Source organism: Gossypium hirsutum, chromosome D09 (genome assembly GCF_007990345.1).
Source record: "Gossypium hirsutum isolate 1008001.06 chromosome D09, Gossypium_hirsutum_v2.1, whole genome shotgun sequence".
Lineage (NCBI taxonomy): Eukaryota > Viridiplantae > Streptophyta > Magnoliopsida > Malvales > Malvaceae > Gossypium > Gossypium hirsutum.
This window is the reverse complement of record NC_053445.1, coordinates 51105681-51130798: the sequence shown is the minus strand read 5'-3', so window position 1 is coordinate 51130798 and position 25118 is coordinate 51105681. Positions and strand designations below refer to the sequence as shown.

General features: G+C 32.5%; 3 protein-coding genes and 1 pseudogene across 4 annotated transcripts; 3 read left to right on the top strand and 1 right to left on the bottom strand.

The window, feature by feature from the left end:
• Positions 1 to 167: 167 nt before the first annotated feature.
• On the top strand, positions 168 to 2026 carry LOC107890557 (endochitinase EP3). The gene is made up of 2 exons (XM_016815044.2): positions 168 to 620; positions 1510 to 2026. The coding sequence occupies exons 1-2, from the start codon at positions 221 to 223 to the stop codon at positions 1914 to 1916; spliced, it is 807 nt and encodes a 268-aa protein (XP_016670533.2). The 5' UTR covers positions 168 to 220; the 3' UTR covers positions 1917 to 2026.
• A 2601-nt stretch (positions 2027 to 4627) lies between these two features.
• Positions 4628 to 5641, bottom strand: LOC107890556 (uncharacterized). Its single transcript, XM_016815042.2, has 3 exons — positions 5178 to 5641; positions 5013 to 5084; positions 4628 to 4918 (listed from the first exon to the last, which is right to left on the bottom strand). The coding sequence occupies exons 1-3, from the start codon at positions 5343 to 5345 to the stop codon at positions 4862 to 4864; spliced, it is 297 nt and encodes a 98-aa protein (XP_016670531.1). The 5' UTR covers positions 5346 to 5641; the 3' UTR covers positions 4628 to 4861.
• A 2218-nt stretch (positions 5642 to 7859) lies between these two features.
• LOC107890554 (transport protein particle 20 kDa subunit-like) lies at positions 7860 to 9972 on the top strand (annotated as a pseudogene).
• A 428-nt stretch (positions 9973 to 10400) lies between these two features.
• Positions 10401 to 15623, top strand: LOC107890553 (uncharacterized GPI-anchored protein At1g61900). Of its 2 annotated transcripts, none has more exons than XM_041101287.1 (8): positions 10401 to 10672; positions 12233 to 12355; positions 12860 to 13702; positions 14232 to 14477; positions 14606 to 14620; positions 14756 to 14896; positions 15046 to 15093; positions 15387 to 15623. In XM_041101287.1, the coding sequence occupies exons 1-8, from the start codon at positions 10654 to 10656 to the stop codon at positions 15458 to 15460; spliced, it is 1509 nt and encodes a 502-aa protein (XP_040957221.1). In that variant the 5' UTR covers positions 10401 to 10653; the 3' UTR covers positions 15461 to 15623. The 2 variants fall into 2 exon arrangements, with proteins under 2 accessions (XP_040957221.1, XP_040957222.1); XM_041101288.1 differs by lacking the exon at positions 10401 to 10672 and adding an exon at positions 10739 to 11011.
• The last annotated feature ends 9495 nt before the right edge of the window (positions 15624 to 25118 follow it).

Sequence of the window (25118 nt, the reverse complement as noted above, 5' to 3'; positions counted from 1 at the left end):
TTCATATTAGCGAAAAGCATAGATACGCGCACTAAGTCAAAGTCAGACCACTCGCCCACGCCACGGCCATTTCTGGAAACACTGCATCTCAAATCTTTGACTTTCAGTTTTCAAACGCCGCCCATTTAAAAACGCTATAAATATCAATCCATCCCACGCCATTATTCTCCATCCACACACTATCACCCCTTCCATTCTTCACTTCGCCAAAGAACCCAATATGAGGAAACGTTTACTTACCATTCTTCTGGCAGCGATTATTTCCGCCGGAGCAACGGCGGTAAAGGCTCAAAACTGTGGTTGTGCAGAAGGTTTATGTTGTAGCCGTTGGGGGTATTGCGGAACCGGCGATGATTATTGCGGCACAGGGTGTCAACAGGGTCCTTGTAATCCGCCGCCAGCTCTGAACAATGTTTTGGTGGCGGATATTGTTACACCGGAGTTCTTTAATGGGATATTGGATGTTGCAGAAGACAGTTGTGAAGGGAAGAATTTTTACACGAGATCGGCGTTTCTTGAAGCATTGGGTCCTTATCCTCAGTTCGGAAGGATTGGGACTGTTGATGATTCTAATCGTGAAATTGCAGCTTTCTTTGCGCATGTCACGCACGAAACTGGACGTAAGCTCCTTGTCTCTTTGTTTTTTTTCTTCTTATGATTGAGTTTACTTTGGAGGATTTAATGCTTTGCATGCATGTATGTATGAACTGCTGTGTTGCCGTAGAGTCCAGACTAGTTGAGCTAACTTGTAAGAAGCTCCAGCTTCACTTGAAATTCAAGGCTCTAAACTCTACTTGAGTTGGATTGAATTTCATTTTTTAAATTTAATCCTGATTCAAGATGAAAACTAAGTTGTTTAAGCTTTTTAGTGGTGGAACATGCATGAAGGTTTGGGCTTAATAAACTTTTTTTTATTATAAATTTAAAAGTTTAATTAGGATTTTCATTAAAATATAGGGTCTAATTAATTTTTTAAATTGACGAAATTAATGAGAATTTTCAGAAGTTTTAAAGGGTTTAATTAAAATTTTCAAAACTTTTGTAGGTTTTAATTAAAATATTTTAAATTTTTAAAATGTTGAAGTTGGATCAAATTAGTCCATTGATTATTAAACGGATCAATTTAATCCCTTCATTAATAAAAAGAATTAAATAAGACCAAAATAAAACAGAGTTAATAATTACGGTTTAAAAAACATTATTTACTATTTAACAAAGTTATTTATGAAATCTTATGATTTTGCAAACAAATATTTTGTTTGAAGTTAACAGTATAAATGAAAAATAATTTTAATCTTATTTTTAAATACTAAATGTTAATTTTGTTTTAATTTAGTCGTATTTGATTCTTTTTAATAATATATTGATTAAATTAATCTATTTAATAATAAAGAAATTAATTTGATGAGGGACTTGCTATATACATGCACGTTTAAAAATTGATGAGCATAAGCTTGTTTCAAGGTTGTTTCATAGTAATTAAGCAGCAAAATCATTTTGTGGATACAGATTTCTGCTACATAGAAGAGATAAACGGGGCCTCAAGAGACTACTGTGATGAAACCAACACACAATATCCATGCAACCCTAACAAAGGCTACTATGGCCGAGGACCAATCCAACTATCCTGGAATTTCAACTACGGACCAGCTGGCGAGAGCATCGGTTTCGATGGACTCAACTCGCCTGAAACCGTCGCCACCGACCCAGTTATCTCCTTCAAGACCGCCGTCTGGTACTGGGTGAACTCTGTTCAACCAGTGATAAGCCAAGGGTTCGGGGCAACCATTCGTGCCATTAATGGAGCTCTGGAGTGCGATGGTGGAAACCCAGCCACCGTTGAGCGACGGGTCGAGTACTATATCGATTATTGTAACCAGCTTGGTGTGGATCCAGGGCCTAATCTAAGATGCTAGATTTCACTTTGAATCCGTGTTGAGTACTTAAAATCTAGTTTTAACTTTGGTTACTGTTGGATGACAGAAAAAATGTAATCTTATTAAACAGAATAATTTGGTTGATCAGACATGGTCTGGGTTTTATACAAGTTCGAGATGTGGATGTTACTTATCGTGAAGTGAATTTTTAGTTTTGGGCCGGCCCCTCCCCATTTTGTAATTTATAAAACTTTAAATTAATAATAGTAAAATTACACTTTAATTTCTCAAAAATGATAAAAATTTGCTTTAATACCTTAAAATTTATAAACTATTCAATTTTGTCTTTTTTTGTCACCAGCTAGTTGAAGGTCACAGCTTTTAAAATTGACATAATAATAACTTTAATCCTCAACATTTATAAATTATGTCAATTTAGTCTTGATTCTAAAAAAACCCTTAATATTTACATATTGTGTAATTTGATCTCTCTTTTTTTTTAAAAAAAAGAATGATAAAAGATAAAAATTATTATCTTGAATTTTTTGGTGTTTCTATTTTTTTTGTATATTTTCAATCAAATTTAGCGGATAAATTTATTTTTTTAAGTTTTGTAGGTGAAAGGGTTACAAAGAAAAACAAAACTACTAAAAAAACAAATTATACAATGTTAAATGTTAAGGGTTAAAGTTGCTATTATGCAAATTTTAAAAACTGTCACACCAAAAAAGATAAAATTAAATACTTAGATGACTATTTTATAACTTTTCATAATTAGATAAATAGGAAAGAAAGTTAAGTGACTACTATTGCAATTTACCCTAATGCATATAACACGATGTTAAAAAGGGAATAATATAAACCTTCTAAACATTTCCATGGTTTTTTTAGGACATAGTGGATGGGCTAGAACCCATTATGGTTATTAAAATATTTTAGATATCTTTGAATTATTTTGTTCATTATTATGAATTTTCACACTTAAAAAACCGTTAATTTTCAAGTGAAATTTTTTATGTAAAGACTTTATTTTTAACATAAATTAAAAATTTTTAAACATCAATCACATTATAGATTCTTATTATATATTTTCTCAACCTTTAAATAGGAAGATAATATATTCCCTTTCCAACTCGATCCCAGTGCAACAATATTAAGGATTTAATGAAGTATAAACTAAAAGTTAAAGAGTTGGAATTTAGCCTTTTCATGGTTTCCTATTCCCAACAGGGACATGTCCCAAGAACAATCATAAAATCAACCAAAATAGTATTATAAGAAAAATCCTACAACACTTAGCTTTCATAGTTTCACCCACTATCAAACGAGTAAGTGCTTCAAAAACATCCAATTTAGTTTTTTAATGGTTGAACTTTGCTGTTAGCCTCTCAACTTTAATTTAATCCCTATATTTTTAAAATTTTAGTAACTAAATTCTGTTAATAAAACAAACGTATCATCATATGCGTCTTATCAATTGACTAGTAATTTTCACGAATTATTCGAAAAGAAGAAGAAGCTAATTGATAGATTTTACGTCAAGATTAAAATTTCGAAATTTAATAAATATAAGGAAAAAAATGATTCGATTGGAGAATATAAATTAAATCTAGTAACAAAGTTTTACTCCTAACATCTGCGTCAGGACTAAAATTTCAAAATTCAAAATGTACGAGGTCTAAAATTGACCAATTTAAAACGTACAGGGATTAAAATTCATTAAATTAAAGTGCAAGAACTAAATTCACATGGCAGAGTACAAGTAAATTCTGACTTTTTTGTCCGAAGATTAAAAACACAGTTGTATGTTTTACGGTTCGTCTATATATGAATTTACTTGAGTTTTGAGTTCAACTACATAAACCATTCTCTTTCAGTTTAACCATTTTTTAGGCAAATTTGACATGGTTACTCAGCAAAACTGAGATGCTAATTCAAATCTTAGCATCTATTAATACATCTAAAATAAAACAAATAAATTCCTCTATCCGCTGAGTGTCACATGAATATATGCCCCCCCACAAATATACTCAACTTTGTTTTGTAAAGTTTTCTCATATATATCGATAATCATACCCTTAAACTCATCCCCAAATATGTATCAGATATGAAGACTGAACACAAGTACTTAAAGAAAGAATGAAAAAATCCGAACAACAGCATGTATATCCACAACAATTTTAGCCGTCTCACATCTTTGTTTTTACCTATATGCATAGTGCCCAAATGATTGCAGATGACATCAATTCTTAGTGGCACAGCCACAAACCACCAATGTAAAATCAGTGTCTAAATATAGGCATACATTTCTATATAAAGTTGTACTTAATAATTGAATCATTAAGCATGCAGTAATGCATATTATTAGAGTTTAGTAATTGATTGTGTTAAATGAGAAAGATTGAGAATCTCAGGAAACATGCAATTGATGGTTGAAAAGTTAAAACCCTTCCCATAAATTGTAAGTGACAAAAAGAATTCGAACTGTCCAAATCCGAATTCACCAAATCGAACATCTGAAGTTGAAAAAACCCGAACCCTAAACCTACCCATCAAAACACATAATAACCCAAACCAGATGCAAACTCAAAATAACATGATTGGAAAACAGCTGAATTCGACTCAATCGGGACAGAAAACACTCAGAATTCAATATGATCTGAGCTCAAAATGGCCCAACCCACGATCACCCTTTCACCACACAAATCTCCCATACCCTAAAGAAAGGGCCATTGGAAAGAAGCCACGGGTTGTATTAAGAAACTCTTATTGACTTATTTTGCTGATAATCACAGTACTTGTTCCAATTTGTAGCAAGGAATGGTAATGGATGTTAAAAGTGCCTCCAAGTACAGTGGATAATGAATTAGCTATCATGAGATTATCATACTTAATACTACACGATCAACATTCCATCCCGATTCCCATAACTTCAGGAAACTTATAAGAGAAAACCCAAACTTACAAAATGGTAATATCAGACATTATTCCTCTGTTTTACTATCAGTTTTCTTCTTGTTGCCGTATATCAATCCATTTTCCTGCCATCCATTCACATAAAAAGTCGAAAAATAAGCTTTAATTTTAATGAATATTTGAAATAAAAGCAAAAAAAAAAGGCATTTAATCAAACACCTGGGGATCAGGGATTGGTTTTCGTTTCTCTATATAGCGATAAGGATCCGAAGCTGCAAGAGCTGCCCTTTCCTAACAAAATCAACAATAAATCCTTTGTTTAAAACGAGGAAAAAGAAAAGGAAAATTAAGTTGGATTTGGCTGAATTGATAGGGGGAAGAAACCTGTTGCTGTTTTTTGAGATCTTGAGAAGGTTTCACCCAAAGGAAATAAGCGAGAGTTCCAGCAACAACCCAAGAAGCTAAATTGGCACCTCCTCTAAGACCTCCCATTGAATTACCTATGAATGATCTCAAATTCCCCACTCCTCTGCTCCAACTGCTCCTCCCCATGCTTGTCCAAATTTGAAGATTGTTTCTGGTTTCCTTCTTTCTGTTCAATTGGGTTTTTTTTCTTAAATATGTTGAATGGGTTTAAAGTTTATATCTACTGTAATAAAGAGTTATGAGTTGAAAAGTATAGGATGTGGCCTTCCTTAAAATAATATACATACGTATATGTATAAACCCTAAGGTTTAATTAATTTAGGTTTAGGATAAAATCACATGTGATAGATGTTTTAAAACCAGCTTTCGGTATAGTTGGTAAAGGTTACAACTTATCATGGTTTGGGTTATTCGACCTATTCAAGTTCGGTTGGAATTTGTAAATATATATATATATTATTGTGTTTTGTGGTTATGATTTTGTTATTATATCGTTATTATATTATTGTTATTTAGATATTGTATAATTATTATTTTATTATTAATTTTGTTATTATTTCAGATGTATTTATTTGTTAAATTAAATCTATTTTAGTGTTATTTAAATATAAATATCTTTTTAAATTTATTACCATTTGGTTGAGAAATATTTATTTTAATTTATTTTAATATATGTAGTATATTATATTTTAAAATTTATTTTTATATAAAAATAATATTATAAAAAATTTAATACAGTCGGGCTCGTGTCTTAGCATTTTTATTCGGGTCTGACTTAAATAAAATTTTAAACTCATTTTTTGAGTTAAACTCGGACTTAAAATTTGTTGAGGCCTGACCTGACCCATAATCATCTCTAATAAAGACCAAAGAAGACCAAAGTTTTATGTATTGGAGTAATTAAATTCAAGGGTAATTAAGAAACCCTGCCCCAAAATGAAAATTTTATATTTTAACTACTTTAAATTTTGAAAAGTTAAACTAAAATTTAATTTAAACTATTTAAAATTACAAAATTGTTTTAGAAATTATAAATTTATAAGTTTATGATTGAATTTTTTGCATTTTGTCTCTAATTTAATTTTGGTCCCTCCAAACAAATTTCAACTCAAGTGATGTTAGATAGAGGTGATCATGAGCCGAGTTGGGTTCGGGTCGGGCCCAAACAAAATTTTAGGCCCGTTTTCTAGGCCTGGGCTCAGTCTAACCCGAAATATGGGCCTAAAAATTTGTCCAAGCCCAGCCCGAGAGAAATTTGCTAAGCTCGGTCCGGCCCAACCCATATTAAATATATATATTTGATTAAAAATAAAATTATATATTTAATATATAATTCAGGCCGAGCCTGGGCCAAAAAATTTTTACCCGAGGCCGGCCCGTTTTCTAAATGGGCCTCATTTTTTGCTCAAACCCATATTTCAGACCTATATTTTTACCCGAACTCTCCCATTTTTTGGGCAGGCCGTCGGGCGAGGCCGGGTGGCCCAACCCATGATCACCTTTAATGTTAGATAGATTCAATAGTAATTAAAAATAAAAATCGATTAATTTTTCTAACTATTTAAATCAAAGTTATTATTAGAGATAAGTAAGTAGAGGTGATCATGGGTTGGGCTACCTAGCCCGGCCCAATGGCCTGCCCGAAAATAGGAGGGTTCGGGTAAAAATATAGGCCCTAAATATGAGTTTGAGCAAAAAACTGAGGTCCGTTTAGAAAACGAGTTGGGCCTCGAATAAAACTTTTTTGGCCTGGGCCAGGCCCGAATTATATATTTTATTTTTAATCAAATATATATATTTATATATTAAATATATATTTAATATGAGCCGGGCCAGGCTAGGCTTAGCAATTTTCTTTCGAGCCAGGCTTGGACAAATTTTTAGGCCCATATTTTGGGCCGGGCTGGGCCCAGGCCTAGAAATCGAGCCTAAAATTTTGTCTGTGCCTAGCCCGAATCCGGCCCATGATCACCTCTACTTTAAAGTAAGTGACCAAACTGTAAATTTATTAATAATTTACTAATTTATCCAAAAAATTATAATTAAAAAAATGGGTAAACTACACCATTAGTCATTAAATTATGGGTAAGTTTTCGTTTTGGTCACTTAACTAAAAAATTTACAATTTGGTCGTTGAACTATTCGAAAGTATTCATTTAAGTCACTGGACTTTTTAAAATCAATATTGTATGACTTTCTCTATTCGCACTGTTTGCACCGGTTGAAAGCTCTTTTTCCCCTTCTCTTATACAGTTCAATTTTATTTTTTCATGAAACAGCTTTAGACATCACGAATCTACAAACCAAAATTCAAACAATTTTTTTCTCCAATCTTCAACATTGACCATCAGATTGACTTGGATCTAAAGTATATTCTTCTACTCGTTGACGGGTATTGATCAATGTATATTGATCGCCGAATAGTCGCTTGAAGCTCGCTAGTAGAACTTAAAAAAAAAAAAACTTAACAACTCAATGGCTTAAATGAAAACTTTCGAATAGTTCGGTGATCAAATAGTAATTTGTTTTTAGTTAAGTGGCCAAAACTAAAACTTACCCATCTTTTAGTGACTAATGGTGTAATTTTACCTTAAAAAAATCTACCATACTAGTGAGTTCAAAGGCATTCGATTCGAGTCTGTTGTATTTGCTTTGAGTTTTTCAAGTTTCTGATTTTGAGATCGGAGTTCCACCTCTGTTTCCCTGTATTCCTATCGTTTCCACTTCCTCCAAAATCCTGATTTCAGGTTTGCATCAATTACACAGTTACCCATTTTAATTTTTTTTCTTTGGTGTATACAAATATAATGTTCATGTTATATAGTTATGATCTGGGTTGTCTAGATTCAGATTCATATTTTGGATTAACGTCGCAAAGCTTGGAGATATTTCAATCCAATTGCAGCTTCTCGCATGATAACGCTTCCCCGATATGTCTAAACTGATGTTCTTCTTAGCTGGAATATAACCCAAAAAGAAAGTTACTTTGTGTGATTTTGATGTTCTTGTTTATGTTTCATTAATTTTAAAAAATCACTGAACGTTTATCTATATTATGGATTTTCAAAATTTCTTTTAAAGAGAGGATTTTGGGTACAATTGTGCTTTTACCTACAACCTTTTGAACTCAACATTCATTAAAGCTATACAGATAAAAGTGATACAAGTTGCTGCGAAGGAGAATTTGTCGTATCTGCTATCTCTACATGTGCGCACACCATCACAAATGCCACACTCAAACAAACAGAGACAATATAATCTATGTATTGATGACCTCAAGAACCAGGCTTTAATCCATAGTCAATCCTATTCCCAATTAGAGCAGTTGACAGTTGAATCCAATCGTTTCCATTGTTTTTGTATCCGTAATACTGCAAAAAGAAAGCCTCAAGAATAGTGGGGTCGTTGAGTTTTTTGATCCTTTATCTTAGGCATAGTCAGTTCTATTTCTTAATGAGGGCATGGAAAGGGTATATAACTTACGGGTAGAGTGTCATCTTGATAAGTTGGAAGTCATCGGTTTGAGCCTGATTACCCTTTTGCTTGTTCTTTGGTACACTTCTACGGATGTATTACACATTCTATGTACCATATGGCATAAGTTTTTTTCTCCCTTTTTGATGTTAGAATTGATCTTCCCATACCTCAAGGATGACAACTGCAGCTTGTTTTATCATCGCGAGCCGAAATGACATCCCAATATATGAAGCTGAAGTGGGTTCTGCTGCTAAAGTATGATGTTTCTCCACTTCTTCCAATGTATTTATTCCTTAGACATATGCTCATATCAAACACTTACACTTGAGTCTGAATTACATGGTTTGTTTCCGTCTCACTGACTGAATCTCTTAATGCAGAGAGAAGATGCTGCTCAGCTGCCACAATTCATATTACAAGCAGCTCTGGATATTGTTCAAGATCTTGCATGGACCACTAGTGCCATGTGAGTTCTGTTTTTCACAATACATCAACGTCAGTATATTCCGGGCAACTTTAGAAACTTGTGCTATATTTCTTTCATCATACTGTTGCAGGATCTTGAAAACAATTGACAAATTCAATGATTTGGTGGTATCGGTTTATGTTACAGATGATCATATCCTAAACATGTACTGAACTGACTCGAATATTCATGACTCGATAACTTTCATTGTCATTTGAGTATCGCCTGTTTATAGTTCTAAACCAATCCATTTCCTTCACTTCATTATACATACACGATTTATGCTACTTCACGACTCTCGTAGCGATGATGGAATCAAAAGCTTTTTCCAAGAGGTTCATGAGCTTTATATAAAGGTAACCATTGTTCCCTGCTCCTGTTAACTCATCTTCTTAGCTATATGAAGCACGCTCACATCTGACATTGCCTGATCGATGTTTTCATTATCTGGTAATTGCAGAGTCTTCTTAATCCACTCTACTTGCCTGGTTCCCGCATTACATCATCACATTTCAATACAAAAGTTGGTGCTCTTGCAAGAAAATATCTCTAGGCAAGCAATTTTTTCTGTTCAAGAACTCGATATCGAGCTTAATATAAATTCTTGACGTGTTCATAATTCGGGTTATATTCTCATCTTTTTTATTCATGTTATACCCTTTTTTGTTATTTTTCTCATGTTTGTGTCGTGTCCTATTATTTTCTTTAGTATAGTGTGAAATCGTTTCATGTTGTAACGGGATGACGGAACGGAACATGGAAAAGATAGAACTGGGTAACTTTCAACGTCTAAAAAGGTATCCAATGAAGATGAACTAGTAGTATTTGACTATTTTATTATTACTATAAATTAATGAATTCCTATTAAAAAGTAGAAAATAGCTCAATAATTGGATCCAAAACTTTTAAATTCGAGTTTGGATATTTTATTTTTTTTATTTTTTTAACTGGATGAATACATTTTAATTTTTTTTGAATCGAATTTTAAATTAAAAAATAAATAATAAATGTGACAAAATTTTAATAATTATTATTTGGTTTAATTTTTATTAGATTCTAAAAACTAAAAATAATTAAGTACATATACATAATTTTCAACTGAATTTTATAATATTTAGTTAATGAGATGTTTTGGAGAAAAAAATATTAGAACGAGTCGGGTAAAGAAAAACCCGAACCCGAGACCAGAAAAAGGAAAGTAAAGTTTGCCACCACTCGGTAGCAGCGACCCCATTTCTGACTCGCCTCACTCACTCACTCGGTAAATGAAAGACTTCCTCAATAATAATAAATAGAAATAATACTAGGAAAAATGAAAGCTAACAAACAAAAAGCTCTCATTTTGAGTAATTTATTTATTAGGTTTCCCAAAAATTATTAAGAAAATAAATAATAATACTCATAAAATTTAATCCTTTTTTTCACCCACCGATTCAACCCTCCTTTTTGATTTGATAACTTTCTTCCTCTCAATTTTCACCGGAATATGTTATGTGTTCCACATCTTCAGGTAACTTTTTTATTTTCTTTTCCAGTGTTTGGTAGCTAAGAAAATGCTGGAAAAAGGAAGGAAATTTGGATAAGTGTGGATTTTTTTTGTTGGTCTTTTGGGGGGTTTGTGCTTACCAAGAAGTAAGGAAATTTGGGTGATTTTTCTTTTTTGGAGTTGTTTGAGCTAACTCTTCATTGTTTGGTAAGAGAAGAGTGAAGTAGAAGTTTGAGCTCAGATATTTTTTTCTCTTTTTTTTTATTGGTTTCCTTTTTTTAGACGCTTAATCTGGTGAGCTTGGTTTGCTTCAGTTATAATTTTTTTTCTTTGAGATACTGTAATTTCGTCTTGGGACAGATGGTAAGATTTGAGAAAATTTTATGGTTTGATTCTTGATTTAGTTTGTTTTCAGGGTTTTTTTTTTATATTTTTGCTTTTTTAAGATTGATGTGTTTATATGGTTTAGTTTTGTTGTTTATGCTTAATATATTGCTTACTCGTTTGTTTGCTAATCTAAGAAATTGTCTGGGGAAAAAAGGAAAATGGGTATTCCCCCCCCCCCCCCGCGGTAGATTTAGGTTTCCTTAACGAAATCCTGTTAAAAAATGGAAAAGAAAGTTGAACTTTAGCTGATCACTACCTGGGTTAAACAATTCTTATCCAATTTTACTTAGATTTGTAACTCTTTGTTTTAGCTGATGTGATGGAAGAACTAAAATATTGTTTCTAAATGTTCTAAATTAAGCTTAATTAATTGCTTGATTGAGTTAAGCTAGAGTTTCTGTTAATATATGTCTACTCCATAGTTTGTCTTCAGCAAATAAAAGATCTTGATAGTAATTTACTGCAGTTGTGAGGCTATTTAAGTGGGATTCGTTAATTTTGGAAAAGTATGAAAAAACAAAATGGCGTAGAAAGTACTATTTCCATCTTTTTTCTTCTGTCTGGAGTTTAGGTAGATTCCTTATAGAGCTTGTCTAGGTGTGGTTCTGGCTGTAATCGAACTGAGATAAAATGGTTTTTGGGTGGGTGAAGAGGGAGAAAATTGTGAGGTTGAGGGGCTCTGGAAGAGTGTCATAGTTAAAACTTTGATGACTGGCTTGATTGTTGATTCTGGAGTGTCTGAGTCCCTTGTTCTAATTACAAGCTTTAGATGGAAAGTTTCTAGTGTGGGTTGAATTGTAGTACTAGTTTAGTTGTTAAGCCTTACTTTGTTTGTATGGTGCATAAAGAGTTGAAGGAGGTAAAAAGATGCTCACTGAGTCCGTAACTAATTGTTTTTACTTACAATCAGACAGTGCCTAAACTGGAAATGCCCGTGACTATAATGTAAATGTACAGAATTGAAACTTGCAGGTAGGGTGATGATACAGTGTGATGCAGCTGTAATAGCTATGGTCCTATGGATATGAAAATTTTCATCAATGTTTATGCTTTATTTTATTGCTTTTCTCCTACAAAGTTTGACACGTGGTGCTGTTTTTGTTGCAAGGATAAAGAGTTACATTTAGTTTTACATTATTTCTTATTGGGCATTGGTTTTCTTTCCTGAACTTGCTCTAACACTTGAAGCTGATATAGGCTTTACCGCACTGCTGCAATCATTGTTAGAGAGCTACAAGAGCATTTTCAGTTGCATGACCCAATGGTGGCAAAAGGCTAGAAGAGCTATGGATTGCTTTCAGAGTGTTAGCCGTGTTAAAGGCAAGTTGTTTGATTGCCTAATTGGATCTACTTAACTTTAGCTTTAGACATGACATTGTGCTGCTTAAAAAGTGGTGGAGGTCCATAAATTTTATGTTATGAAGGTTTTGAGTTGGCTTTTTTCTTAATTTTAAGAGAATATTTCTATGAATATAGGGCAAGTTCTCCTTTATTGTCAAGTTGAACCATGTATTTTTTAATTTGTTCGGGATGATAAATTTTTACTTGAAGTTCACACTTATAGGGAATCTTAGAGGAGTCACAATGAAGAAGTAAGTAATTACAGTAATTTCCCCGAGTTAATGGTTAGCCATCATTATGTTTTATTATAATTTTGAGTTTGGCCTAGATCTCTTAGTTTTGTTCTTTGTGTTTACCTTACTGGCAAAACGTATACATGGTACTTTAACATTAAACTTTAACCTTCGTTCCAGAACTTACTATATTTATCTTTTGAATATTTATCCCTTTATTGATACAAATGTGACTTGTGTATGGTTTCAGGTTCCCTATGCCAACAGTTATTAATATTCATTTTTTGGTTATCGAGTTTCCAAGATGTTGCCACATTGCATGACCCTAGTCACATTCCTTCCACGTCTGAGCTAGCTAATCCACCGACTACTGCATTATTTGAACCTATAGAAATATCCCCTGGTGTCATTCCACGATACCCTTCTCCTGACGAATCTGTACCACCCATGTACCCAAGTTTCCCCACAACATATGAACCAAATTTAACTGGAAGGTGCCCTGTAAATTTTTCTGCTATCTCGAATATCATGGGGAAAACAGCATCTGATTGTTCTCTACCTTTGGCAGCACTTGTAGGAAATGTTATATGTTGTCCACAGCTTGGTAGTTTACTCCACATCTTCCAGGGTTATGGCATCGATTCTGATAAGTTGGTCTTGGGAAATGCTGTTGCTAATGATTGTTTTTCAGATGTCATTAGTATCTTAGCTAGCAGAGGGGCCAACAAGACAATACCCACGGTATGTTCTGTAAAATCATCAAATCTCACAGGTGGTTCTTGTCCGGTGAAGAATGTTAATACCTTTGAGAAAACAGTGAATACGAGCAAGTTATTAGAGGCTTGCAGCACTGTTGATCCTCTAAAGGAGTGCTGCAGGCCGGTTTGCCAACCTGCAATTATGGAAGCTGCTCTACAGATTTCTGGAACACAAATGATGCTCAATGATGATAAAACTGTATTAGGGGAGACTAGTCATATGGATGCCATTAATGACTGTAAAGGGGTGGTATATTCATATCTTTCAAGGAAACTCTTGCCAGATATGGCCAACTCTGCATTCAGAATACTATCTGCCTGCAAGGTCAACAAGGGTACAGTTTCTGTATATCTTGCCTGATTGTTGTTCAATATTACTTTATCAACTGTTCTGGTTGTTTATGTGTTACCCAAGTCTTCTTTGCAAATTTGCTTGGGTGTGTATTTTACCTTGGGACAGTTCAAGTCGAGATGATTTTATATTGTATGGAGCCATCATTTGGTGAAAGAATTGAAAGTAGAGGCAGTGTAGGTAGTCTGAATGGATTGTAGATTTCGGTTTAAATCACCTTCATCATTTGTGTTTTACATGATATATTTTTTCTTCTTTATTGTTGGTTCCTATGTTGTTCCAGCTCTTTTTTAAGTACCCGTTCCAACACATTTCCAGATGTGGGGTTTTTGGATATGATTATTCATTTTTTAATGTTGGTCCATTAGGCATTATCCTGAACTTCTTATTCCTTCTCTGAATTCGGATAGTTATTTTCCATTTGCATTGCAAGATATTGTAGCATTTGTTTTGTATTATTTGCCAGTTTTTTATGTTGCCTACAACAGGATAATTATTTTTTGAATTTGCAGTTTGCCCTTTGGAATTTAACCAGCCATCAGAAGTAATTAAGGCATGCCGTAACATAGCTGCTCCCAGCCCTTCCTGTTGTAGCTCATTAAATACATACATTGCGGGGATACAGAAGCAAATGTTAATAACAAACAAGCAAGCCATTGTCTGTGCAACTATGTTTGGATCAATATTAAGAAAAGGCGGAGTTATGACAAATGTTTATGAGCTTTGTGATGTTGACTTAAAAGATTTTAGTATCCAAGGTACAGTATTCTTTTTTATGTTCTTCTACAACATTGTCCATTTTGCTCTGTTTGTATTGCTGTTTTATCTGATATTGAGGTTTTCTTCTTTCTGCCTGTTTAATTCCTATGGGCGGTTTCTACGACAGCATACGGACAACAAGGTTTGTCACATTTCTTACTCTTCCTATCCCCCCACATTTACACATGCATTGGCTAAAAATAGAGATGGTCTATGTGTGTGAAATCAGAATGTACCATATGGCCTGAAATTTTTTTTGTATTGTCTACATATTTAGGATGCCTATTACGAAGCTTACCAGCAGATGTGATATTTGACAATTCGACGGGCTACAGCTTTACATGCGACTTGACTGACAACATTGGAGCACCGTGGCCGTCATCATCTTCAATGTCATCCTTGTCTCTTTGTGCTCCAGGTAATTGATTGAGGATAAAAAATGGCTTTTGTATGTTTGCTTTTTATCTGGAAGGGATCAACACAATTGAAGTGTGGATTCAATAAAGGAGCATAATTGCCTTGTGTGCTTCATCTTAGCGTCCTAATGGTTGTTTCCTGCTGCTGCAGAGATGTCGTTGCCTGCCTTACCAACATCGGAGACGCTGAAAAATCTAGGTATGTAACATTTATTATTCATATTGCAATAAGCATGCTGGAAATGACAAGCATCTATGCTGCTCTGATTCTTCATTTTGCTTGAAGTATTTGTATCAATACCCATTTCTAACATATATTTGGATATTGGTACGGGGATATAAGGACTCCAAATACAAGAAAAACTTAACCCGTACCTGTTAGACACCTTAGTTTGAGTAACATAGATATGGTTATTTTATGTAATATATATATTGAAATTATAGATTGTTGTGAAATTGTGGAGAAATATTGATTTGAGTTGGTTGATGCAGGCTGCCATGGATGCACATTGGAAATGTTGGTACCCATTTTTTCATTTTTTGTTTTCAGTACATTTTTGTACTGAAAAAGAGTTTGTAGTTTTCAGGTTGAGGTTGAGGTTGAGGTTGAGGTGGTTTTAAAAAAGGACAGTGTAGGACTTTTGTGTGGTGGAAAAATTTACTTGCATTGTATGTTTCCATTAGGCCCTTCTTGTATAGTAAGTATCCATATGTTTTGTCTTCCCTTTCTATGCTTTCTCTCCCATTCGTCCCGCTGTTTTTGATAAATATCATTTTCTATATTATAATTGAAATCTTTTTAAATGAATTTCATTAAACTGAATCAAATTGAATTTTACAATATATTTTTGTTTTGATAAGAAATTGCATTTTTCTTCTTTTCGTTCTTTCTTTGATTGCAAGCCGTGTGCGCCGACGATGTTGTCTTTACGAGACAAAAAGTAGAGGGAGCTAAGCTAAGCTAGTGAAAAAAGGTACTTTTCTCAAAAAAAGAAGCCTATTAAATGAGTTTTTGTTTTATGCTTTTTAGATATTATTAAAAGGAAATTCAAATAAATAAATCATATTATATAAATCTTTTTAAGTTATTTTTACTTTTTTAAATATAAAATATAAAAACAGCAGTTAAATTTTTTTAATTTTTATTTCTTAAATCATCCAAAAGTTGGGCTGAATTTTTACTTTCTTAATTTTCTTACTCAATAGTTTCCAACCACACGAGTGCTTGCAAGCATGGTGTGGATCATATTATGCCATGAGGAATGAGATCTTAAAAGGGGGTTTGGTTCGTCGAATATAATATTATGGTTTGTAATGTGATATTTTAAAATGAGATTATAGTGTTTAGATTGTCAATATTTTAGTCATCATATTACGTAATATTCTCAATATGTAATATAGAGTGTAACATCATTGCAGTCCATTTCTTAGGTTATCGTGGATTATGGGCATAATCTTAAATTTTAGACCAATTTATCTCTTGTTTTTTTCAAATAAAGTCGGAGACTAATGAAAAACAAATATATATTTTTTGCATTGAACCAATAGATGTCATATATTACAATTATAATTATTTTATTTTATAATTTATTTATTAATATATTAATTATGATTATGGTTGGTGTTGCAATAACTTTTCATGAATTATTATAATTATTATTCATAAATTTATTTCAATGTCAAATACTTATTTATATGTAAATTATAATAAAATGTAAAAATAAAAAAATATTAATTTTATGAAAATTGAGACTAAAAGTATTAAATGAACTAAACTTGTTAAAAAAAAACAAAATTTATAATAAAAACAATTGAGTAAAATATGCCTATAGTCAATTGTACATTTCATCAACCAGCCACATAATCTTATTATTGAACAAAAAAAAATTCATAAATCTTACATTCCAGCAAAATGAACCGAATAATTGCATAACTTTATGACGAAACGTAATTAAGATTCAACGAATCAAACATCTCTAAAATTTTGTCAACATCGATTATTATTTAATATTAATATTAATATATTTTTATAATTAAATTTTAAATTAAAAATATTAATAAACAATAACTTTGGTCCGGTTAAATTCGTCCAAATATAAAATACATCATTATTGAAGTTCAGTTTGAGATATTGAAATATTTAAATTCATTAACAATTTTAATGTTTAAATCAGTTAATTCTTTTAGGAAAATTGAGATATTGAAATTACGAGTCTTATTATTTTGCTTTATCCCTAATATGTACTATGTATTTTCTTTCCTGTATTTAAAATTTTAAAATACAAAAAAATAATTAAATTCCTGATATTATTTAAAAATTTAAAATGAATAGTATGGATATTAATTTTTATACCCAAAAGAAAAACTAAGAAATTTGAGAACAAAAATCATCGCTTCATTACACGCAGTCTCTCATATATATATATATATATATTGATTAAAGAAATTGATTCCAAAAGGCTAAATATAATATTTACAAAAAGGTCCAATAATTTAGAAATTGATATGTCAACACCATAACAAAATATAAACAAAATCAAACGAATAAAATAAAGATATAGAAACAAATCGTAATTAACATTTTATTTGATTTTCAACTACCCAATTTTATATATAAAATCCTTTTAAACCCATTTTCAAAATATTAAGAAAATATCATTTTTGACATTTTTTGTGGAGACTCGAAAGTGCTAATCATTATTTATTCTTTCTGAAATAATTTTTAACATATACATTAACAAATAATTAATAAATAAATAAACATATGTGCTAATTTACTAATTTTATATGTGAAATAAAAATCCATAAATATTTTTAATTTTATATATAATTCGTGTGTTTTAATATCTATACTATTATTTAAGTTCTTGACTATGTCAATAGCCAGGAAAAATTATAAAATTAAGGTACATTATTCGATGATAATTTAATCATTTTATTTAAAAAATATGCATAGAGAAGTGTTTAACCCCACGCTAATTGCATAGATGAGTCTATACCTATTGAGCCATCTACTTATGAAAAAATAGCACAAAGCCTTGAGTGGCAGAAAGCTATGGAAGAAGAGATTAAGGCACTAAACGGAAATCAAACATGGGTCGATTGAAAGGTATAAGATTCGACTTGTTGCTCGGGGTTTCTCTCAAAAATATGGGGATGGATTAAACATTTAGTCCGGTGGCAAAGATCACAATTGTTCGAGTCTTGCTAGCATTGGTCACTAGAAAGTCTTGGAAGTTGTGGTAGATGTGTAACAGCTTGTTTTTCAGTAGGTCAGAAATAGTAGTTTTAGGGTCACAAATTCGATAAACGAGTTTGTAAATATTAATATTTACGAGTCAAATAGTTATAATAGAAATTGATTTGATAATTTATGTTATTTGAACGAATAATTAGATTCCAGCAATATATCCCTGAAGTCAAGTGGTTTTAGAAAATGAGGTATCGAGACCTTGTTTCTATAATTTGAGCCCGTAAATATTTTATTAAATATTTACGGAGTGTTATTAGGGTCATATTAAAATTTGGTTAAGAAATTTTAAATTTTAAATAGTTAATTAATTAAAAAAGACTAAATTGTAAAATATGCAAAAGTATGTTACTATAAGTTAAAGGTGTTAATTTAATAAAGACATAATAGTGAAAGGATTTAATGGGTAATTTGACCCTTGGATGTATAATGTACAGTTATTACATACATTCTAATTATATTTTATGGTTGTTTAATGGCAAATTAGTAATTTAATTGAAATTATAACATAAACAATTAGGAAGAATAAACGCAATTTTTGCATTCATGAGGTTTGGCTAAGCTTGATTCTGTTGCATGGTATGATATTTTGTTCCGTTTCTAGTAATTTTTATATTTTCAAGCTCGTATTAACTTAATTTAGCTAGCCCGGGGTCAATTTGTAAAACTGTTAAAATTCTAGAGACTTGTCATGAATGAGTTTGAAGTTTTTGTGAATTTAGTTGATAAATTATTAAGGTTAGTAGTTAAATATAAGTGCTTTGTTAAGTAATTTTTAATAATTTTGTGTTTAAGAACCCATTTGTGAAAATAGGAAAATTCAATGAAAATAGTGTGAAATGGTGGGAAATATGGGCTGTATGGAACCCCTAGTAAATTCGGCTAGTAGGATTTCTCTTTAAAATTGGTGAATTTGCAAGTTTTGGGTTTAGGGACTAAATTGCACAAAAGTTAAAATGTTAGGGGTAATTTCATATTAAAGTGGGTTATAAGCTAGAATTAATGATATTAAGCTATTTAAATTATTTAATTGAATGAAATTATTATTTAGATCAAGAAACGAATCAAACGAATCTAAACCGAGGAAAAGCTAATGTGTCAGATTAGTTGTCGGCTTCGCTTTTACAACTATTTTTTGTCGATGTAAGTTCGTGTTTCATTTTAAAATATTACATTTGAATTTATAAGATTAATTGATAGCTTTATATATGTGTTTATGAAATTGTTTATTTGATTGATTTGATTTTAAAAAAGAGAAATGACTATGATTGAAATACCTCATGGTATTATACTCGAAAATGAAAAGACCATGGTTGAAAGTCACCGTGGCACTACATTCGAAATTCCCGAATCCTTGAAAAGGTTGAAAAGAGAGTTACCCGAAAGGGATAACACATGAAAATGTTGAAAAGGATATATTCGAAAAGGGATATTAAATGAAAAGGTTGAAAAGGGTGTTATCCGAAAAGGATATCAAATGAAAAGGTTGAAAAGGATCTTATCTAAAAAAGATATCAATGAAAATGTCGAAAAGGATAGCAATGAAAAGGTCAGTGTCTCATCTTTCAACCATCCACTATTTAGGTAACATGTTTCAGGTGAGATATGTATCATAAGTATGAATATAAGATGAATGCTTTGATTAGTATAGTTTGATAATGAATATTAATGCTTTGGTAATTATATGTTTCATATGTCTATAAATATGTTATCTAGTTATGTTTGTGGTGTTTTTAGAGAATTAAATGGTTATATGAGTATTATCCTAAATATTCAATGTTATTATATTTGGTTCAACGAGCAATGAATTGGTTAAAAAAGAAAAGGTATGTAAATGAAATGAACTATGATTTTTGAGTAATGACATGAATTATGAAGAAAGGTGCAATTGAAAGGGAAAAATTGGTTTAATGTATGTGTATGAGAGATGGATTACGAAAGTGAAATGTTAGATATGTTTTATACCATGCTTTGATTGTATTTATATATGAAATGTTACATCAACTAACCATGTGAGGTGATCTATATAGGAAAGGAAAATTTGGCTTATGACATAATGAAATTATGTTTGGTTGTTTAACTTAAAATGTTTGATAAGTTTACTTTTCCTTTACACGAGCTTACTAAGTATTAGTTCCTTACATAGTTATTTTTCTTTGTCTTGTAAATCATCCGAAGCTCATTCAGTTGGAATCTCGTTGGAGCACCATCACACTATCCCTCCATCATTTTAGTAGTTTAAGGTTATTTTGGCAAGAAGGTTATAAATGGCATGTATAAGACTTAAGTGTAATAGGGTTTAAATGTTAATTTGGTAATTGGTTTGTTCTGAAATGGTGTCAAGCTCATGTGTGTGTTATGCCTTTTGATAAATGGCTTTTGGTTAATTGAAACATGAAGGAAATGGTTAAATGATATATGTGTATTTCGCATGTATATGGCTTAAGTATAGTATTGGTCCTTGGATGTTTTGGTGCTTATGATGAGCATAGTTATGGTCAAATGCTTTTTTGATATGGTTTGTTTTGATCATATTGTGTTTATTTGCAATTATGGATTTGGCTTGGTTTGTAAATGGTTAAGTTTGTATAGTTTATGGTCATTTTGGATATGTTTTTAAAATGTTAATTTGTGGTGGAATGGCATGAGAATGAAATGGTCTTTTTGGTATAAAGGTTATATGTTAAAGTGTGGAATTATAACCTTGTTTTTGAATCATTTTAGATGTTTAATTGTGGAACCATTGAGGGTACATTGGATAAGCTTTTGAAATGTATGATATATGTGAGTTTTTGGCATGTTTTAGTCTAGGTTTAAGTGTGTTTGGAATAAGTTAATGATTGTTAAATGGTATCTGATCTGCCATAATTCGGTGTAGCAATTTAAACTAATTTCCACACTTTAGGAGCTTTAAAGCAAACATTTTCATTAGGTATTAATTATGTTTTTGCAAGTTTTCGCTAAATTAATAAAATGTGCAAATTGAGTCTTTTATTAACCTTAGGGCCCGAATGAGGCCTAAGAGTGAGCTAACACATTTTGTGCGTGTGCAGGAGACCATTAAAGGCGTACTAAACTGATATTGGTCGCTATGCCGCAACACGAGATGTTCAATGTCGTAACATAGGGAGCAGAATGGAGAAATCTCAAGACTGCCTTCGATGTCATGACACACCCTTGAATATATCCTAAGAGGAGTACATTTGACTACTATGTCGAGACACAAGACCTGGTGTGTCGCGACATCAACTTTGGACGGAAATTAAACACGAGGTAGGGGCATTTTGGTCCACACAATCAAACTTAAATATCGGGAATGTCAGCTAACCTAGGGTTAAAGACGACAACCACCTGAAAGCTATAAATAAACTCATTTGTCACATGTTATGGACACCATTCACTTAGCCTAGAATTAGTCTTTTAATTTTAATTTAGTTTTTTTTTCTCTTAGGTTAGATTTATTTCCAATTGTTTTTTATTATATTTTGAGATATCTGAATTGTGGAGACAATCAAACATTGTGGATTTGCAATCAATCTTAATACAATCAGGCTCTTTCATAAGCTCTATATTATCGATTTATTTAACATGTTTTCTCTTTATATCGATTTCATATTGTCTATGGAGACCATGAAGAACTAATCCCTTTATAAGGGATTAGTGAGTGAAGGTATGATCTGTTAACTATTTTGTAAGGATAACTCAATGGATCAGCTATTTGAGAAATGAAGAACGTAAAACAAACCCCAAGCCTGACAACTCTGGGAAGTCATCAAGGTGGGAATTAACCAAAAATTGGTATGGCCCATCTGTGAACACCTTCACCCCAAATCGGTTTGGATTGTGAGGTCAGAAGATAAGTAGTCTCTGTCGACTAGTTATTCGAGTGGAAGATTGGAAAATCCTATTAAGATAGCGACTAGTTGATTGATGACGAACCTAAAGCGATAGTTGACGAGGGTTACTGAAGCGAGCTAATCACCCATAATCAGCTTTAACTATTTCTATTTTTCAATCTCTCGAATTTTATTTCTCTATGTTATTTTATTATTCATAAAAATCATAAAAACTTTTTTTCCCTTTACTCTCGTACTATAACTAATTTAAAGTACTAATTATATCTTTCAGTGTTTATGTTAAAATTAATCTAGCACTCGCCTCCCTTGGGTACGATTATCAGAGTACTCACATACTCTTTTAAAAACTATATAACAACTAGACCTGTATACTTGCAGATGTCGCCTCATTGATATATATTTTATTGTAGTATTCACACTCTAGACGTTAGTACATTTGGAGACAATTAATATGCTTGCGGCACAAGTAAACACATTTGGTAAACTTGAATTTTAAGGTACACTTTGGGACACATGGCCTGAGACACGAGCTGCCACACAGTCGTGTGTCGTACACGGTCAATTCACACAGTTGTGTGTCTTTTGATTTTTAAGGTGTAGATTTGTACACACGAGTTCAGAGAGTTACACAGCATGGCGACACAACCATGTGACCTAACATCAAATGTACACACGGTCTGTGACACGGTCGTGTGACTCTATTTTGAATACCCATACGGCCAAAAAAATGGGCTGAGACACAACCGTGTGTCCAGACTTCGAATGTTCACACGGTCTGGGCTACATCACACGGCCGTGTGACCTCTGTTTTCAAAATTTTCAAGTTTTTCCAAAACTTCCTGTTTTGTTTCAAATTGATTCCTAAATGTTCCTAAACTTTTTTAGGGCCCTGAGGTTTAGTTTAAGGTTTGTAAGAATATTTTTTTTGTTATAATTAAATTGAGGTATTAAATGTTAACGTTTAATTTGCATAATTATTTTTGTTGTGAAGTTAAATGTTTTGATTTATAAGGTAATGCTCCGTAACCTTAATCTGACAACGGAGACGGGTTAGAGGTGTTACAAGATGGATGTCAAGAATGCTTTCCCACATGGAGAACTTGACAAGGACATCTACATGGAACAACCAAGAGGTTTCAAGAATAAGATCCATCCCGAGTATGTTCACAAACTGAAGAAGACGCTCTACGACTTGGAGCAGGGTCCAAGAGCATGGTACGGAAAGATCAATGAGTTCTTAATACAAAGTGGTTTTACGATTTCTTGTTTAGATCCTAGTTTATTTGTGAAAGTAAATTAAGGAAAACTAGGCATAGTGCTAGTATATGTGGATGACCAAATCGTCATGGGAGATTATTGTGAGGAAATCTAGCAAACAAAGGAAAATATTTCTATTAGATTTCATATGAAGGAACTAGGAGAACTCAAACACTTTCTTAAACTTGAAGTAGAGCGCACGAAAGAAGGATTATTTTTGGGCTAATAAAAATATGCAAATGATCTTCTACAGAGGTATGAGATGCTTGATTGCAAGCCTATCTCCACTCCCATGGATCTCAATATAAAACTACGAGCAGATGAAGGAAAACATTTAGAAGATGTAACTATGTATCGACAGTTGGTCGGAAGTCTTATCTATCTCACTCCAAGTCGACCAGACATAACTTATGCAATTTGAGGGGCTAGTCGATGCATGAGCAATCTTAAGAAGCCTCATCTTGAGGCAGTACGATGCATCCTGAGGTATGTTAAAGGCACCATTAATTTTAGAATTTTATACAAGAAAAAAAAAAGAATGTCTAGTGGCTAGATATTGTGATGCCGACTATGTTGGATACTATGATACGTTGTGATCGACAACTGGGTACATCTTCAACCTTGGCTCATGAGCAATATCATGGTGCAACAAGAGACAAGCAATAGTGTCATTATCAAGTACCGAAGTGAAATATCGGTCGACAACATCAACGACACAAGAGAGTACTTAGCTGAAACAACTGATGGAATATCTTCATTAGCCAATAAACTGTCAAGTAAGGCTTCATTGCGATAATTTATCAGCCATATGTCAAGCAGAGAATCCGATCTTTTATGTTAGGACAAAACATATAGAAGTGCGCTATCATTATATTCGCAAGAAGGTCATTGAAGGGGAGATCAATATGGTGCCAACAAAGACAGATGAACAAGTTGTAGGCATATTCATGAAAAGTCTAAGTAGACCAAAGTTTGAGAAGTTCAGAGAAGTATTTGGTATGATCTGTAAATCATCTATAGAAAGAAGTTTGCATTGAGGGGGAATGTTGAAAGCCAATGCAACTTCTAGATAAAAACTAAATTTATCCTTTAAGAGAACTTTTATTTTGAAGATTCTAGAATATATATAAAATAAAGAAATAGGATATTCTCTAGAAGACTAGATATTATACATTAACATTCTAGTTATTAGATATTTATGAAATTAATGGTAAGGATGTTGACATGTGTAGAGGTGTTTATGGGCCGGGCCGGGCCCAGAAAAAAATTTGGCCTGCGTCCTAGGCCCAGGCCCGAAATATGGGCCTGAAATTTTGTCCAGGCCTGACCCGGGAAAAAAATTCCTAAGCCTAAGCCTGGCTCGACCCTGCCCATTTCTTTAATAAACACCAAAAATTTATTTTAAAAATAAAAAAATTAAAAAAAGTATTTTAAAAATATTTTAAAATAAAAAAATATATTTATTATATTCGGGCCTGGGCCAAAAAAGTGGTGCCCGAGGCCCAAATTTTTTGCCCAAACCCATATTTTGGGACTATATTTTTACTCGAACCCTCCCATATTTCGGATGGGCCGTCGGGCCGGGCCACTAGGCCCATGAACATCTCTAGACATGTGTCAACAATCCAATGATCACTAAACTCTGTAAATAGGGGTAGGAGCTTTCATTCATCTGATGATGAAAAAGAGGGAAGTATGTGTCATGTTGTAATTGTATTGTGTATTAATAAAAGTGTTCTCTTCTATTGTAATTGCAAGTCTCAGTTAAACCTTAAGTTTTTAAATACTTAATGCACTTGGGTTAGCTTTTATATATGGTCGATTCTACTGCCTGAATGATATATGGTCGGCCATGCTACC

What these genes read in the sequence shown, in the direction of transcription:
- LOC107890557 (XM_016815044.2), top strand. Translation starts at nt 221, where the DNA reads ATGAGGAAACGTTTACTTACCATTCTTCTGGCAGCGATTATTTCCGCC. An exon ending in TGTCACGCACGAAACTGGAC is followed by an intron (nt 621 to 1,509) that starts GTAAGCTCCTTG and finishes TTGTGGATACAG; the next exon opens with ATTTCTGCTACATAGAAGAG.
- LOC107890556 (XM_016815042.2), bottom strand. Translation starts at nt 5,345, where the DNA reads ATGGGGAGGAGCAGTTGGAGCAGAGGAGTGGGGAATTTGAGATCATTC. An exon ending in ATCTCAAAAAACAGCAACAG is followed by an intron (nt 5,085 to 5,177) that starts GTTTCTTCCCCC and finishes TGATTTTGTTAG; the next exon opens with GAAAGGGCAGCTCTTGCAGC. An exon ending in AACCAATCCCTGATCCCCAG is followed by an intron (nt 4,919 to 5,012) that starts GTGTTTGATTAA and finishes AATGGATGGCAG; the next exon opens with GAAAATGGATTGATATACGG.
- LOC107890553 (XM_041101287.1), top strand. An exon ending in TGCCTGCAAGGTCAACAAGG is followed by an intron (nt 13,703 to 14,231) that starts GTACAGTTTCTG and finishes TTGAATTTGCAG; the next exon opens with TTTGCCCTTTGGAATTTAAC. An exon ending in CTTGTCTCTTTGTGCTCCAG is followed by an intron (nt 14,897 to 15,045) that starts GTAATTGATTGA and finishes CTGCTGCTGCAG; the next exon opens with AGATGTCGTTGCCTGCCTTA.